We start from the raw sequence: 15,866 nt of genomic DNA on the forward strand, positions 1-15,866 counted from the left end.
GTTTTGATGTTTTCTTTGCAAAATGTTACTGATAAAGAAGGTAAGGTAAATAATTACAAGGTGGTATGAGAAGCTAGGTGGAATGTGGTGGTATGGGGAGGGTTGGGACAATAATAGGTTGTCAACAGGTGGTAACAATTAATTATAAATGTTTTCTGTACAATAATTTGCATTTATTTTATAATTATTTATAAACTGATAATTATTTAATTTTTTTAAATGCATTTTTGAATTTGTTGTTGTTGTTGTTGTTGTTGTTGTTGTTGTTGTTGTTAATTTTGCTTGGAATCAGTTTTGGTTTTCATTGAATATAAAAGCTAATTATTTAATATACCAAAAGACTATTGTAAAAATAAGGCAGCTTTAGAAATAAAATGTCAAACTATAACAGATTAATATATAATAAATCCAACAGACAGTCATGGCCTGAGGTTTTTAAAATAAATCTTTTATAAATAACTGTATAAAATAAACTTAAAGAACCAAATAGAATTTTTAAAATAGGTTAACATTTTTCTCTATTTAGCAATTTCAGTTTCTTAAATTTGTTATTAGATTTTTTATCAATACTAAATAAAATATTTGCCATATATTGTATACATTAGTATTTTATTTTTACAGCTATATAAAAAAAAAAAAAAATGGGAAAAACTATTGAGTGCAAAAATTCAGAAATTAAGAATGAAAAAAAAAAAAAAAAACTTAGCAAATAAAACTAAAGAACTGACCACAAAATCACAAAATCCTTACACAAATTGGGAAATATTTTTAAAATCTCAGAAAACGAATCTAACCAAAAGTTACAGAAAAGAAACAAAACACCTCAAAGATAAGTTTTCAAAAAACAAGTTAGTTAATAAAAATGAACATTTTGAATCAAAGAAGGGTGAAAGTGAAATCTGGTTTGATGATGTTGATCCATTATTATTATCAATCAAAAGTAATAACGTTTCAAAAGACACTACAGCTTCAAAAGGCACTACAAAACCTGTAACCAAGTTTTCAGACAATATTACTCGACATATAGCACTTGATTGTGAAATGGTTGGTGTGGGACTAGATGGTAAAGAAAGTGTGTTGGCTAGAGTTTCTATAGTAAACTCATTAGGGGAGTGTTTGTATGATAAATTTGTTCGTACTACTGAGTCTGTTGTTGATTATCGTACTGAGTTCAGTGGAGTTCGTCCAGAAAATTTGAAAAATGCCCCTGATTATGAAACCGTTCAAAAAGAGGTTGCAGACATTATTAAGGGACGTGTATTGGTTGGTCATGCACTTCAAAATGATTTAAAAGTTTTGATGCTTAGTCATCCTAGAAAATTTATACGTGATACTTCTAAGTACAAATTTTTTCAAGTTGCATTGAAAACTAAAAGACCAGCTCTTCGAAAGCTTGCTGCACAGTTATTGAATGAAAATATCCAAGATGGAGAGCACTCATCCATTGAGGATGCTCAAGCTGCTATGAAGTTGTTTCAAAAATACAAAAAAGATTGGGAAAAAACTCTGAGATTAGGCAAAAAGTGTTTAAATTCTCAAAGTAATCTGCTTAAATCAACAGATAAATTACCAAGTAAAAAAAATCAAAATAAAAGAAATAAATGGACTAAGCGAAAACAGTTAAAAAAGAAGAAAAACAAAGATGACTTTTAAAATAACTATTTTTTTAATTGTATTTTATTAGTTTAGATTCCTCGTTAATGATATTTATGATCTTATCAATAAATATTATAATATAATTTTTAATGGTTTCATTTTTTTTTTTTTTGACTTTTACGACTTCAACTTTTCCACAAGTCATATTTAAATAAAAAAATGTCATTATGGAAATCTTTCTAAACCACACAAATGTGTAATCATGGACATTAAACATTAAAATAAAACATAAATATTAAATGAAATATAATTTATAGTTATATAGAAAATGAACTCTAAAAAAAAAGATTATAAAAACAAACTTAAAAGTTATATAAAATATAAAAATAATAAAAATGTTGTTCATAGAAAAATAGTTAAATGGCAGCTGTAAAGCATAAAATACGATTGATTGATACCATTGATTTAACAGGTGAAGATCCTGTTATAAAAAAGAAATGTGTCGAAGAAAGTATAACAGTGGTTAATCTGGAAAGTGAGAATTTTAAAGGAGAAATTCAAATACAAAATACAAATTCAAAAAAGTAAAAATATTAAGTTTATCTTTTTATTTTTTTAAATTTATCTGTTAAATAAGTTTCAATAAAATAATTTTTTTATTATATTTTCAGAGTGCAATGTGAAGTTTGTTTAAAACAAGACTCAAAATACACATGTCCCGCGTGTAAAATGAAAACATGCTGGTATATATTTTTTTGTCTTTGTGCAGTTGCATGAAACCCTATATATATATATATATATATATATATATATATATATATATATATATATATATATATATATATATATATATATATATATATATATATATATATATATATATATATATATATATATATATATATATTATATATATATATATATATATATATATATATATATATATATATATATATATATATATATATATATATACAGGCCTTGTTCAAAAGCGTAATGCGTAGAGCGATTTATATACACCTTAAGCAATTTTACGAAATCAGTAAGCTATTTTGGTTAACTGACATTTTTTATCATTTTATAAAAATGATAAAAAATGATAAAATAATACTATAAGCAGTAAGATAAAAGAAGTAATTAATTTAAAAAAAACTCACATTAACTTTTGAATAACATTTATGTAAAAATATTTGTTACAAAAGTTTAAATGACAGTTATGTTTGAAATAAGGGCTATTTACTAATGAAAAAAACTCAAATAAAATTAAATAAATTAAAAGTTTATTTTTATTTTGTTTTTATTTTATTGTAATGATTGATTTTTTAAGCTTAAAGCAAAGATCATAAAAACATAATTTAATTCTGATTTAATTTAAAACTACTAATTTAATAAAAATATAATTTTATTCTGATAAGAAAATAAATAATTTAATTTTAATTAAATTTTTAAGTTTATTAAAGTCAAAGTTAATGCTTGGGTTTAACTTAACTGTCAAATCTATTTAAAAATATTACTAAATATTGTTCGATATTTAAATTTTATTTGTTCTTAAAAAAAAAATCAGCTTATTTTTATCGCAGCATTTTTTTTTTTACTCAAAGTTAAATTTTAAATAAATGGCTGGATCAAAAATTCACACAAAACTTAAGTTAAACTTTTTTTTTATAACGCAAGCTAAATCACAGCGATTATTTTTTAATAAACGATATATACAACGATATAGTCTTAATAATAAACTAATAAACTTTTTATAAATGAAGTAAATAAATTAACACAATTTTTTTATTTCTTTTACTAGTTTTTTTTTAATGAAAATCATTTGTAGTTGCAAAGCCGCAATAAGAAATTTAAGAAATAATCATTTTAAAAATCCAAAAATTTAAAATATTTTAATTCATTTATGCAAATGTTGAAAAAAAAAAGAAATTTGTTAATATCAAACATTTTAAAAAATGCAATATTAAATTTGATTATTTAATATTAAAAAAAATAAATAAAAGAAAATAAACATTCCTTATAGAAACATATATAACATATATATATTATGAATTCAGGTGTAAATCTTTTATCTATCAAGGCTTTATATTTATTTATCCAAAATTTTAAGGCTTCTAATCCAAGATAATGTAGAATGCTTGTATAGAGGTTAACAATGTTACATGTCATTATATGACTTTCTTATTCAAGTTCTCTTAAAATTTTTCTGAGGAAATCCCAGTCATCTTTAATAAAAGATATTTGTTTCTTTACAATAGGAGAAAAAATTATATGGAGAAACTGGCTCAAATGAGATGTAGGTGAATTTATTCCAGTAACAATTGGTCTACCTTTGAGATTATTTGGTGGTTTCATTTCAATAAATAAAGAGTCTGACTCTTTTACCATGTCAATAATTTCTTGACATTTGTGAATTTTTGGAATTACATAGAAATTACTTGATTTCCATTTAAAGTTTGTGATATATTTTATCTCATTTGTTGTAAGGCATTTATGTTTATTTAACAAATTAAATAGATTTCAAAAAACTATTTTATCAGATTCCGAACTTATTTTTTCATATGTAGTAAGAGATAAAAGATGGTCTTGATGAACAAATTTGTTAATATAATATGTTGAATCCATTATAACTAAAGTATTACCTTGGTCAGCTTTTTTAATAACTATGTCTTTCATTAGTTGCAGTTCTTTAATCGCTTTTAATTGATTCAATTTGTGAAACAATATCGATATTTGAGAAGATGTCAGGTGTTTGGTAGATAGGTTGATGACCTTATGTTGTATCCTAAGGTCATCAACCTATCTATCAAACACTTGATATCTTCTCAAATATCTTTATGACCTTAGGTTGTATCCTAAAGTCATCAACCTATCTACCAAATATTTAACATCTTCTCAAATATCTTTATTGTCTACACAACACTTGACATCTCAAATATCGATATTGTTTCACAAATTAAATCAATCAAACCTATTAGAGTTCAATATGTTGATAACATTACAAAACAAGAAAGAAAAGTGATTAAAGAACTGCAACTAATGAAAGACATAGTTATTAAAAAAGCTGACAAAGGTAGTACTTTAGTTATAATGGATTCAAAATATTATATTAACAAACTTGTTCATCAAGACTATCTTTTATCTCTTGCTACATATGAAATTGTCGCAAATGAATATTTTATGACCACGCATAAAATATTTATTTGTGACAACTTGGTCACAGCTCTTTAGATGTTTTGAGAACATTTCAAAAAATAATTTAATTGAAAGTTTAATTGGACCGATGAGAGACAATTACAAAAAATAAAAGCTGCCTGATTAAATTGTTATAAATTAAGTTTAGAATAATTAATAAACTTCGTCTTTTATGTTTAAATTATAATTAAGCGACACTCTTTTATATAAAGTAAAAACTTACTATTAATAATTGTTTAATAAAGAAACAAATGTTATTCAATTTATCAAAGAGTTTAGTATAATTTCTTTTATTTGTGTACTTCTGATTTATTTCAACAAGATTCTAATAAATAAATGTTTGTTGAATTATTCAATAAATAAAAAAGTCAATCTTTTTTTAACCATTTCACACTTTGCGTAGTTAGCCTGAGTTTTGTTTTTACATATTACATACAATTCTTCGTAGTACGACGACAAAAGAAACAATTAAATCATTAAACACTATGACAATGTTAGAACGTTGTTTTATTTTAGCAGTATCTTAAAAAATGTTAAAAACAGTTCTGCAATGTGCTAGATCCCTGAATCAGCGGTCTATAATGATCAGTATCCAAACAAATTACATTCCAAATGAATTATATTTTTATTTTTTATTTTACTAACCAAAATCAAATTTTTAATACGTCAAACTATATGAAAGCATTTTTTTATGATTAAATTCAAAAGGTAAAAATAAATTACAAGGAGGACGTGGAACTGCTTTACCACTGATTATGTTTAGTGAGTGGGCTTCAATCAGATCAAAATATGTTATTAAAAAGTTTATACGCTGCCATTTTATTAAATCTTTGAAATATCTGTGTGTGTGTGGCTCCAACAGTAAGTATTAAAATAAAATTCGTTTGATAACATATACTCAACAATTTACACTAGAAATATCAACAAAAACTTATCAAAACTCAATTAATACAAATTAAAAAAAAAGATTCTTCGGAATATTCTGGACCTTTATTTCACTAAGTTAGCGTATTTTTTGAAGCAATAGAATTTCTTTGTTCATAGATTTTGCGGTTTTTAATGTTCACGAATATACTTTATTTTATCCTTCCGCACCAAGATGTTTTGAGAACATCCATGTTTGAGTATGTTTCCATGTTTGTCCGCATAACAATTATTTTTATAAAAACACGCTAAAAAATTAACTTCATAACTATAATGTTTACTAATTGAATGTTTTTATATTAGCGAGTGCTTTAAAACATTTGCTTATATACAAACATTTTTATATAAAACAAATTTGTATTAGCGAATCTTTTAATAGCATTCGCCAATATCCAATCATTTAATTAGTAAAGATTAAAGTTACGAAGTTAATCTTTTAGCGTGTATTTTGAAAATTTATTGTTATGTGGACTAACATAGTAAAAATACTTAAATTTGAATGTTCTCAAAACATCTGTAAAGCCGTGGGCAAGTTGTCGCAAATAAATATTATATGCGTGGTCAAGATTAGGGTGCGATTGCACGCCTTTCCCGACCAAGCCTTTATATATATATATATACCAAGCCTATATATATATATGTATATATATATATATATATATATATATATATATATATATATATATATATATATATATATATATATATATATATATGTATATATATATGTGCATACATACATACATATATATATATATATATATATATATATATATATATATATATATATATATACATACATACATACATACATACATACATACATACATACATACATACATACATACATACATACATACATACATATATGCCTATAGTAAAGGGCTTAGATATACAGTTGGTAGTAAAAAACAGCTCTTCGCTTGTTTAAGGTATTTAGACTGACAAAATCAAGGTTAGATTATAACGTATCGCATAAATTTAATTAAGAGAACTAACTAAATTTAATGTTTTTTTAAAAAAACACAAAAACGCAAATTTAAAGACCACAGTGTTTTTAAAAACATTCTGAATGTTTTTATTTTATTTTTAAAAATAAAAACATTCTGAATGTTTTTATTTTATTTTTAAAAATAAAAACATTCTGAATGTTTTTTTTTTTTTTTTTTTAAATAAAAACATTCATTTTTGGGAAGAAATGAAGTTCATTAGAATAAAGGAGAATTATTTTTTAAACACAGCATATTTTGACAGTTGTCAAGACAAAAATAAAGATTAATAGAGGAATATTTAAAATAAGACAGACAATGCACCTAAACAGTACTAACAATAATAATAAAAAATAAATTGTTATATAAATACTAATATGAATTAAGATAAACAAAAAATATATCACCAAACATAAAATAAATAAAACAAAAAATACATTAAAAAATAAAAAGTATGCAAACAATAATGAAAGGCCTCAGAATGGAATAATAACATTAATGCCAATTTGTAAACATAATTTGTAATGCCAATTTGTAAACATAATTTACTTCATAGTATTTTATACAAATTTCAACAAGGAAGAAATGCTACAGAAGCATACAGAAATGTATTTAAAGTGTTTGATGAAGGTACTGTTTCTGATAGGATATGTAGGAGATGATTCCAAAATTTTCAAACCTGTGATTTTGACCTTTCTGATCAGTCACGTTCTGGACATCGATCTTTTATTGGCGGCAACATTATAAAGAACATGTCGGAACAAGATCCTTTTTTTACAACATCTGAGATTGCAGAAACACTTAAATCAGCTCAACAAACTATTTTGGACCATATTCGAAAGATAGGATTAGTATGGGAATATTCAAGGTGGGTGCCACATGAATTGAGTCAGAAGAATTTGGATGATCAAGTTGTCATAAGCACATCTTTATTTGCTCGGAACAGAACTGAGCCATTCCTGAACAGGATAATAACTGGGAATAAGTAATGGATTACTTACAAAAAATTCTTAAGAAAAAGGGCATAATGTGAACCCTGAAAACCTAGCCCTTCCAAATCTAAACCACATTTGACTCTAAATAAGAGAATATTGTGTATATGGTGGGATATTCAAGGTCCAATACATTATGAGCTTTTTATGTCGCATCTACCATATTTCATAGACTTAGCACCCTCTGACTATCACTTGTTTTTGTCCTTACAAAATTTCTTGAATGGCAAAAAATTGAAAATGAAAAAGGTATTAAACAAGCTCTGGTTCAATATTTTAAATCAAAGAATAAAACGTTTTTCAAAAATGGATTATACAAATTAGATTCTCGCTGGCAAGATGTCATTGAAAGTAATGGTGATTATATTATTCAATAAAGTTTATAGGTGATATCAAAATTTTTCATTTTAATTTGTTCAGAAAATGAATATAACTTTCCGGTAGACCATGTATATATATATATATATATATATATATATATATATATATATATATATATATATATATATATATATATATATATATATATATATATATATATATATCTATATATATATATATATATATATATATACACAGTGGTTTTCATAAATTTAGACGCACTTATATTTGAGAATATAAATTTTTAGTTTTTTAACGATAAAACAATGAGGAAAAAAGATTTTGGTTTAGTTTTTTTTTCTAATTATTAGATAAATACATACAGAATACAAAATTTAAAAAAAATTTACAAAAAAAAAATACAAATACTAAGTAATAATTAGGTACAACTACATGGTATTAAAAAAATAAGACAAAAAAAATTATTCATAAATTTAGACGCACAATACATTAGGAGGCGTAATATATGAACCAATCAATATTTTGTGTATCCGCCTTTTGCTTTAATACAATTAAGAACTCTTCTAGGCATAGACTCAACAATTTTTGCACATTGCTTCTGTATTTCGTGTTGTATTGAATTCTGTGGTCAATTCTTTGTAACTAATTCTTGGATTAGCTCTGACAGCTCTAAAAAGGGCACTATCGTTCTTTCTGGTGGTTGACAAGGGTCTACCTGGCCTCGTTTTCTTGCTGGCACCACCAGTGTGAAGAAAGTTTTACTTCGTTGTCCAAATGCATTTCTCAGAAACTCCAATTAACATGGCGATTTCTCTATTACTTTTAGTTCTTTCTTTGATGTGAGCAATAGTTTGCCATCTTTCACCTTGAGTGATAAGCCTTTTGCCCATTTTTCGTGTCTTTTTAGTGCAAAACTAACTTAACTTTTGTTTATTTATTGAATAATGATTAACTAATTCCTGGTAAGTCATATTTATATAAGGTTTTTTGACAAAATCAATTATTTTAGGCCTATTAATAAGGAATATGGGAAAAAAACTATTAATTAACTATCAATTAACAAGACTTTTTTGATTGTGCGTCTAGATTTATGAATAAAATAAAACCAAGCTTATCAATTAACTTTTTTTTGTTAATTGGTATAGAATGAGTAATAAACATCCTGTAAAAAAAATTAAGATACTCTATAATAGAGTTTCGCTTCCTCTATTAAATTATATATCAAAAATAGCGGTAGCACTTTTACTTTAAGTATTTTCATACATATATGTAAAAAATTAGTGCGTCTAAATTTATGAAAATGTATATATATATATATATATATATATATATATATATATATATATATATATATATATATATATATATATATATACACATATATAGGAATACATAAACTTGATAACCGTTTAACAATATAATAGAAATCAGTTGTGGATGAAGTGGAAGAGTCTTATAGCCCTAGGCCGCATAATATTTGGGCCCCTTAAATATTCAAATGGACTTTTTTTTGAAGTTGTTTTTATGCTGTGGCACATATTAAATATTATGTTTTTGTATTTAAAGTTTTAAATAACAATGCTTAGTTAAAAACATTTTTATTTTAAATTTGTGTAGCGTAAGTTAAAGCTACATGCATTTACTAAAGTTCTGGTGTTTTTTTGTAAAGTTTTTGTTTACAAAGTGAATTACGTCATTAAGTAATTATTATTTCGTAGCGTTGGTTTGACAAAGTTTTAAATTTTTATATTAGGAGAATTTTAAAAAAATCTTTTATTTTCTTTTAATGTTAATTAAACTTATTTATATCATTTTTTAATTATGTATTCTTATTTTGGTTGACATATAAATGTAAATAAATAAATAAAAATAAGAATTATATAAATATTTTTATTAAGATATTTAAAAAAAAAAGATTTATTTGCTATTCTCCTAATATAAAAAAAATCAGTTAAAAACTTTTTATTTTTGTTTTAGTAAAACAAATTGTTTGTTTGGGGGTCATCCATAAACACATCATCCTATTTTTATCAATTCTTAACCCTTTCCCTCATGTCACAAACAATCACATATACCCCTCTTCCTCCTAAACAGTGATAACATTTTTTACCTCAAAAAGATTTTAAAAGATTTTAATGTAAATACTTTGCAGCCTTAAAATACTTTGCAGCATTTAAAAAATCAACCTAAGGCAATACACATAAATCAAAATAAGGCAATACACATAAACGTAAGAAAACTTTGACAAACCAATTTAAATGACTCAATTAAGTATTAATAAATTTGTAACACTAAAATAATTTTTTAAAGTTGCTCTTGGTCTTGCGCAAAAACTGTTTTCAATTTGATAACTTTCATGAATGTTATGAAAAATCACTCTGGAAGAGTGCCACCAAATTAAAATATATTTTTTGTTAACTTTTTTTAATGAATTAGTTCAATACTTTTGCAATTCTTTTGTTACGTAATTCTAACTCTTAATAATAGAATATAAAAAATCCACGATAATAATTGCTTGGTAATGTAAGTGATGTAACATAAGTTAAATATACAGTATTAAAAAAACAAGTTTATTTTCCTTAGCCGGTCACCTCTGATAAATTTTTATATATTTTTAAAATTGGTATAGAATTCTCGACATCTTGTCAAAGTTACTAATACAAACCACTTTACTGATACGCAAAAGTCAGACCTAAAACTTGAATCAATTTTTTTACCTTGTTTTCCGTGTAACGTAAGTTAAGTAGCATTTTCAGCAATAAGTTCGCCCTCTTTTGGCCAGACTCAAAACTTTTCAGCTTGTTTTATTCATTAGACTAACAACTTTCATACAAAATAGCTAAAAGTTTAATTTAAAGTTAACTAGGCAAATATTTGATAAAGTTGTTTTGCGTGTAACATAAGTTAAAAATGGAATTGCCCATATATATATATATATATATATATATATATATATATATATATATATATATATATATATATATATATATATATATATAAATATATATATATATATATATATATATATATATATATATATATATTACTTTTATGTTTTTATTTTCTCATTAATAAAAACAATATATATATATATATATATATATATATATATATATATATATATTGTTTTTATTTTTTATAATTATAATGATAAACTATTAATAAGAAAAATAAAATAATATGACAAATTAGTTTGGTTTTTTTAGTGCGTTTTTAAAATGCGTCATTTTTAATATATGCAAAAAAATTATGGCCAAGTTATCAACAAAATATATATATATATATGCGTGGTCATTCAAGGCGTGAGACCGCACGCGTCTCCTGAGAAAGCCTGATATATATACAGGCCTTGGCAGAATTAAGTGCAAGAGCAGAGAAAAGTTCTCCTAAAATGAACATGGAGAGCCATGCGAGCTGTTCCTCTAAATACATTCTTACAAGAACTTTTGGTTTTTGCACAAGCTATCTGTTTATTCATTAAAATTGATTATGAAATACAAAATTTGGTTTTATACTTATTCCAAGCATATGTTTGTAACGTTAATGTTTCAAGAGTATATACATAATAAGCATCATTTATTGCGGCATGAAAAAATTCTTTAGATAAGCGTTATCTTTGAGTTTTCATACTAGCTATCCATAAAAATTATTATTCAATAATTTAGAGTGTAATAATTTAATTTTTTATTAGTTATATAATTTTGTATTTTATCAATATAATTTAGAGTGTAATAGTTCTATATTTATCAAATAGTTCAATTTTTTTTTTAAATGACTTTGTGTTTCTCATTTTAGTCACAATGATAATTATACTTTGAGAGAAAAAATTATACTTTCTGAGAGCTGTAAATTGCTCCCGTAAACTGTTTTAGGGGAGTGTAGACAAGAGCAAGAGCTAGAGCTTTCGTTTTCCACCAAGGCCTATATATATATATATATATATATATATATATATATATATATATATATATATATATATATATATATATATATATATATATATATATATATATATATATATACAGAAAGCAAAAAAAATAATCGTACACTTAAAAAAAAATCATCATAATTTTTAAAATTGCATCAAAAAAATGAGTTTTCCGTTCAAATATTTTTTTTTTTTTTTTTTATATCTTGATAAGTAATGTTTTAAGAATTTATTTCTGCATTGGTTAATGAATTGTCTTTCAAACCTATTGAATTTTACACAATGGATTTAATGATTCATAAAATAGAGTGCAAAAAAAATAACCTTACAGTTCAAAAATAATGTCAAATTCATCAAACTTCGTGGAGATTAGTATCGAGTGGGGCCTCCTTTGGCCTTGATGACCTCAGCTAGACGATTTGGCATTGAGTTGACTAAATTTTGGGTCACTTCTGTCGTTATATTACCCCATGCGCTCAATATAGCTACTTTCAAGTCCTCTTTGCGTGTAAATGCTCGATCGCCAATTTTTCTGTCCAAAATGTACCACAAATTTTCTATTGGATTTAAGTCCAGACTTTGAGATGACCATTCCAAAATATTGATGCTATTTGTGTCAAAGTATACTTTTGTTTTCTAAGCGGTATGCTTTGGATCGTTATCCTGCTGGAGTATGAAATCGTTTCCCATTCTCAATTTTTTAGCAGATGGTCGCAAGTTGGCTTTGAGAATTTCACAATACATTGAAGCATCCATTTTATCATCAATAAATGTCAATTTCCCCACTCCTTTCCAACTCATACTACCCCAAACTATCACATTTCCTCCTTCATGCTTTACACTACCTTGCAAACAACTCAATTTATAAGCTTCTCCTTTTTTTCGCCACACCTTCTGGACTCCATCCGATGAAACAAGGTTGTATTTTGACTCATCTGACCACAAAATATTTTTCCAATATGATATCGGCATTTTTTCGTACTTCTTTGCAAATTCCAATCGATGTTTCATTTGTTTTGCAGTTAAAAAAGGTTTTTTTCGAACTACTCTACCTCGGTATCCATGTTCTTTAATACGATTTTGGATTGTTCGAGGAGTCACTGTGATGTTGTGATCTTCTTGAACTTTTAAAGCTAATTTAACTGCTAAAACAAATCTATTTTTTTTCACATTAATGATGATATTGCGATCAATTGCACTAGTGGTCTTGCGTTTTCGTCCTCTACCAGCCACACTAGCAACTATGTAAATATATTTTATTTTATTTCTAGGATGAAAGTGTATTTAAAAAATTACTACTTTCAACTTTACTTACTAGTTTGATTGTTCAGTTTGCCTGATTTACTTTAAAATAATGACCTATTTTATTAGTGTACGATTATTTTTTTTTGCAGTCAATTTTATGCATCATTAGATGTGTAAAATTCAATAGGTTTGAAAGACAGTTGGTTCACCAATGCAGAAATAAATTCTTAAAACATTACTTAATAAAATATAAAAAAAAAATTCCAAATAATTTAACGGAAAACTCATTTTTCTGATGCAATCTTAAAAATTAGGATTTTTTTTCAAGTGTACAATTATTTTTTTTGCATACTGTATATATATATCTATATTAGATGTGGACTGGAAAGGGGTGCAATCGCAGTCTATCAGGGTGTTAGCCAGAAAAAAATTCATACAGTGTTTTAGCGAAATTGGGAATTTAGGTGCGTCTAAAAAAAAAAAAGGTCATTACATTCTGACAAAAAGTAGATACAATTTTTTAGATACAATTAAGTTTCAATAAAAATTTTCTATTTTTGATAGGTTATTCATAGGAATATTTGTCTGTTTTATTTTTCAGGAATATTTTTATATTTTATAAATAATTAATTATAATTATTCAACTTGTTTCATTTTGAGCAATTTTTGTCAGTTTTCATTTTTAAATTGCTTCTCTCCTTTGTTTAATACTGTTGAGAGAAAACTAGAACAAAAGACAATTGTTTGCAGTTTTAATGAATGAGTTAATAAATTTATTTATTGAAACTTTGATCATTTTAATTGCGTAAATCCCTTTTAAATACAGTTTTAAAAGGTTTAAAAGATTTGTTACATATATTGTCTTCTTTTATTTTTATTTTCATTTTTAAATTATAAATGTAAAAAAAATGCTAAATAGTATTTAATTTTAACAAAACATTTTTGACGATTTCCAAGATCCTCTTGTAACTTTTTAACTTGCTAAAACAACTTTTTAATGACAGTCGAATTTTTCCAGAATTTTACAGCTTTTACGAAGGAAAACACTAAAAAATAAATTATTACAGGTTTACAAATTCCGTAATTTGTAATTTTTGTAAAATCCAGACGTTTGACAACCCTAATTATATGGAAAGATTTCGAATATTTCAGATTTAAAATACTTAGTATTTTAAAAATAAAATTTTAAAATAGTTAAAAAAATTTTAACTTTCTTATATAGGTAATCGTATTATTGTTCATCATATTTTATATTACAATTTTTATCATAAGATAAATTCAAATAGTGAAAAACTTATTTGAATTGATAGCTTTTAAATGAAAGTTAAATTAAAGTTTCCGAAATTTTAATAACCATTTATTGAAAAATTTAGTTGGCTTGCTAATTTCCGTCAAATATAATGCTACTTTTATTTAAATACTCGGTGTAGTTAAGGCGATTTACAAATTATTCGAATTTATTTATTTGAAATTGGCATAACTTTTTAGGCGTATTATGTCCAAACAAAAGCTTTAGATTTTATATTTTTTTTCGCTTCAGGTTTTTTTAATATATGAAGAATTTTTCCCTTTTTTATATAATTTTCTAATCCTTTTTACTACCCCTAATTGCGAATACAAAGAATACCATTTTGGAGCCTTTAGATCACTTTCGCTCATCGGCGTTAGCATGAATTTAGTTAAAATCTTTTAAAAAAGTGCCTTAATTTACTATATATCCTAGTTCTAATCGTTTCTGACCTATTAGCTTTATATAGTTGTCAAAATACAATATTTTTTATCAATTTTTACAAAAAATGCAAGAATTCCGACCAAAAAAGAACTTGCAATCAATAAAAAGCACCAATAAACGTTAAAAGTTTTTAATCTATGATGTTCATTTTACCTCAAAATCGTATTTATTTAAAATCTTATACGAATTTGGACAAGCGAATTATTAATTATTGTAAACATTCTTTAATAATTAATAATATTATAATAATATTTAACTATCTTCTTGTATGTTTTACGCAAATATAACATATACAATACGTTTCATTGCAAGTTTTATTTTTGATTTTTTTTTGTTGTTTTTTTCGGTTTACTTTACCATCTAATTTATTTTACCGAATTTATTAATAAATCTTTTAATATAAAAACGTTATTAACTTATTTTATATTACAATATTTATTAATATGCAAATTTTATTTGTAACTTTCCTAACTTAAGATAAAAAGCAAGAATGTAAATAAAGAGTTTTTGAATAACAAAAATAAATTAATAAAATAATTTATTAAACGTATTGAACAATTTTAACTGTAGAATAACTGACATCAATTAAAAATTAAAAACATTTCAACTTTTGAATGAATGATCTTGCTTGTTAATGACCTCACTTTTTTTTTCACATTAAAAAATCAATCTTAATTCTTAATTGATTAACTTAATTCATTTCCTTGTCGCACATACTAATTGTGTTTTTTACTACTCTAGCGCAACATTTTAAGTCTGAGACTCATTTAATTTTTTTTTTTACCATGATCTTAAAAACCTTTGGGAATTTTAAACCATTTGGGAAACCGCGTTATACGTGGCGCCATCAGGCTGGCTAACACCCTGTCTATTCCTGACCACGCATTTATTTCTTTTTTGCGACAACTTAACCACGGCTTTTTAGA

General features: G+C 24.6%; 2 protein-coding genes across 3 annotated transcripts in view; both read left to right on the forward strand.

Annotated features, from left to right (window-relative positions):
* The first annotated feature begins 618 nt into the window (after nt 1-618).
* LOC100197055 (uncharacterized) lies at nt 619-1,746 on the forward strand. Its single transcript, XM_065809875.1, has one exon. The coding sequence runs from the start codon at nt 682-684 to the stop codon at nt 1,651-1,653; it is 972 nt and encodes a 323-aa protein (XP_065665947.1). The 5' UTR covers nt 619-681; the 3' UTR covers nt 1,654-1,746.
* Nucleotides 1,747-1,944: 198 nt separating this feature from the next.
* Nucleotides 1,945-15,866, forward strand: part of LOC100205449 (box C/D snoRNA protein 1) — a 53,485-nt gene continuing 39,563 nt past the window's right edge. For both annotated transcript variants that reach the window (XM_065809873.1, XM_065809874.1), the window contains exons 1-2: nt 1,945-2,180; nt 2,268-2,339. In XM_065809873.1, the coding sequence (XP_065665945.1) occupies nt 2,017-2,180; nt 2,268-2,339 (236 nt within the window). In that variant the 5' untranslated portion in view covers nt 1,945-2,016. The remainder of the gene's footprint in view (nt 2,181-2,267; nt 2,340-15,866) is intronic.

Source organism: Hydra vulgaris, chromosome 11, assembly GCF_038396675.1.
Source record: "Hydra vulgaris chromosome 11, alternate assembly HydraT2T_AEP".
NCBI lineage: Eukaryota > Metazoa > Cnidaria > Hydrozoa > Anthoathecata > Hydridae > Hydra > Hydra vulgaris.

Excerpts from the sequence above, each read along its gene's own strand:
- LOC100197055 (XM_065809875.1), top strand. The coding sequence starts at position 682 with ATGAAAAAAAAAAAAAAAAACTTAGCAAATAAAACTAAAGAACTGACC.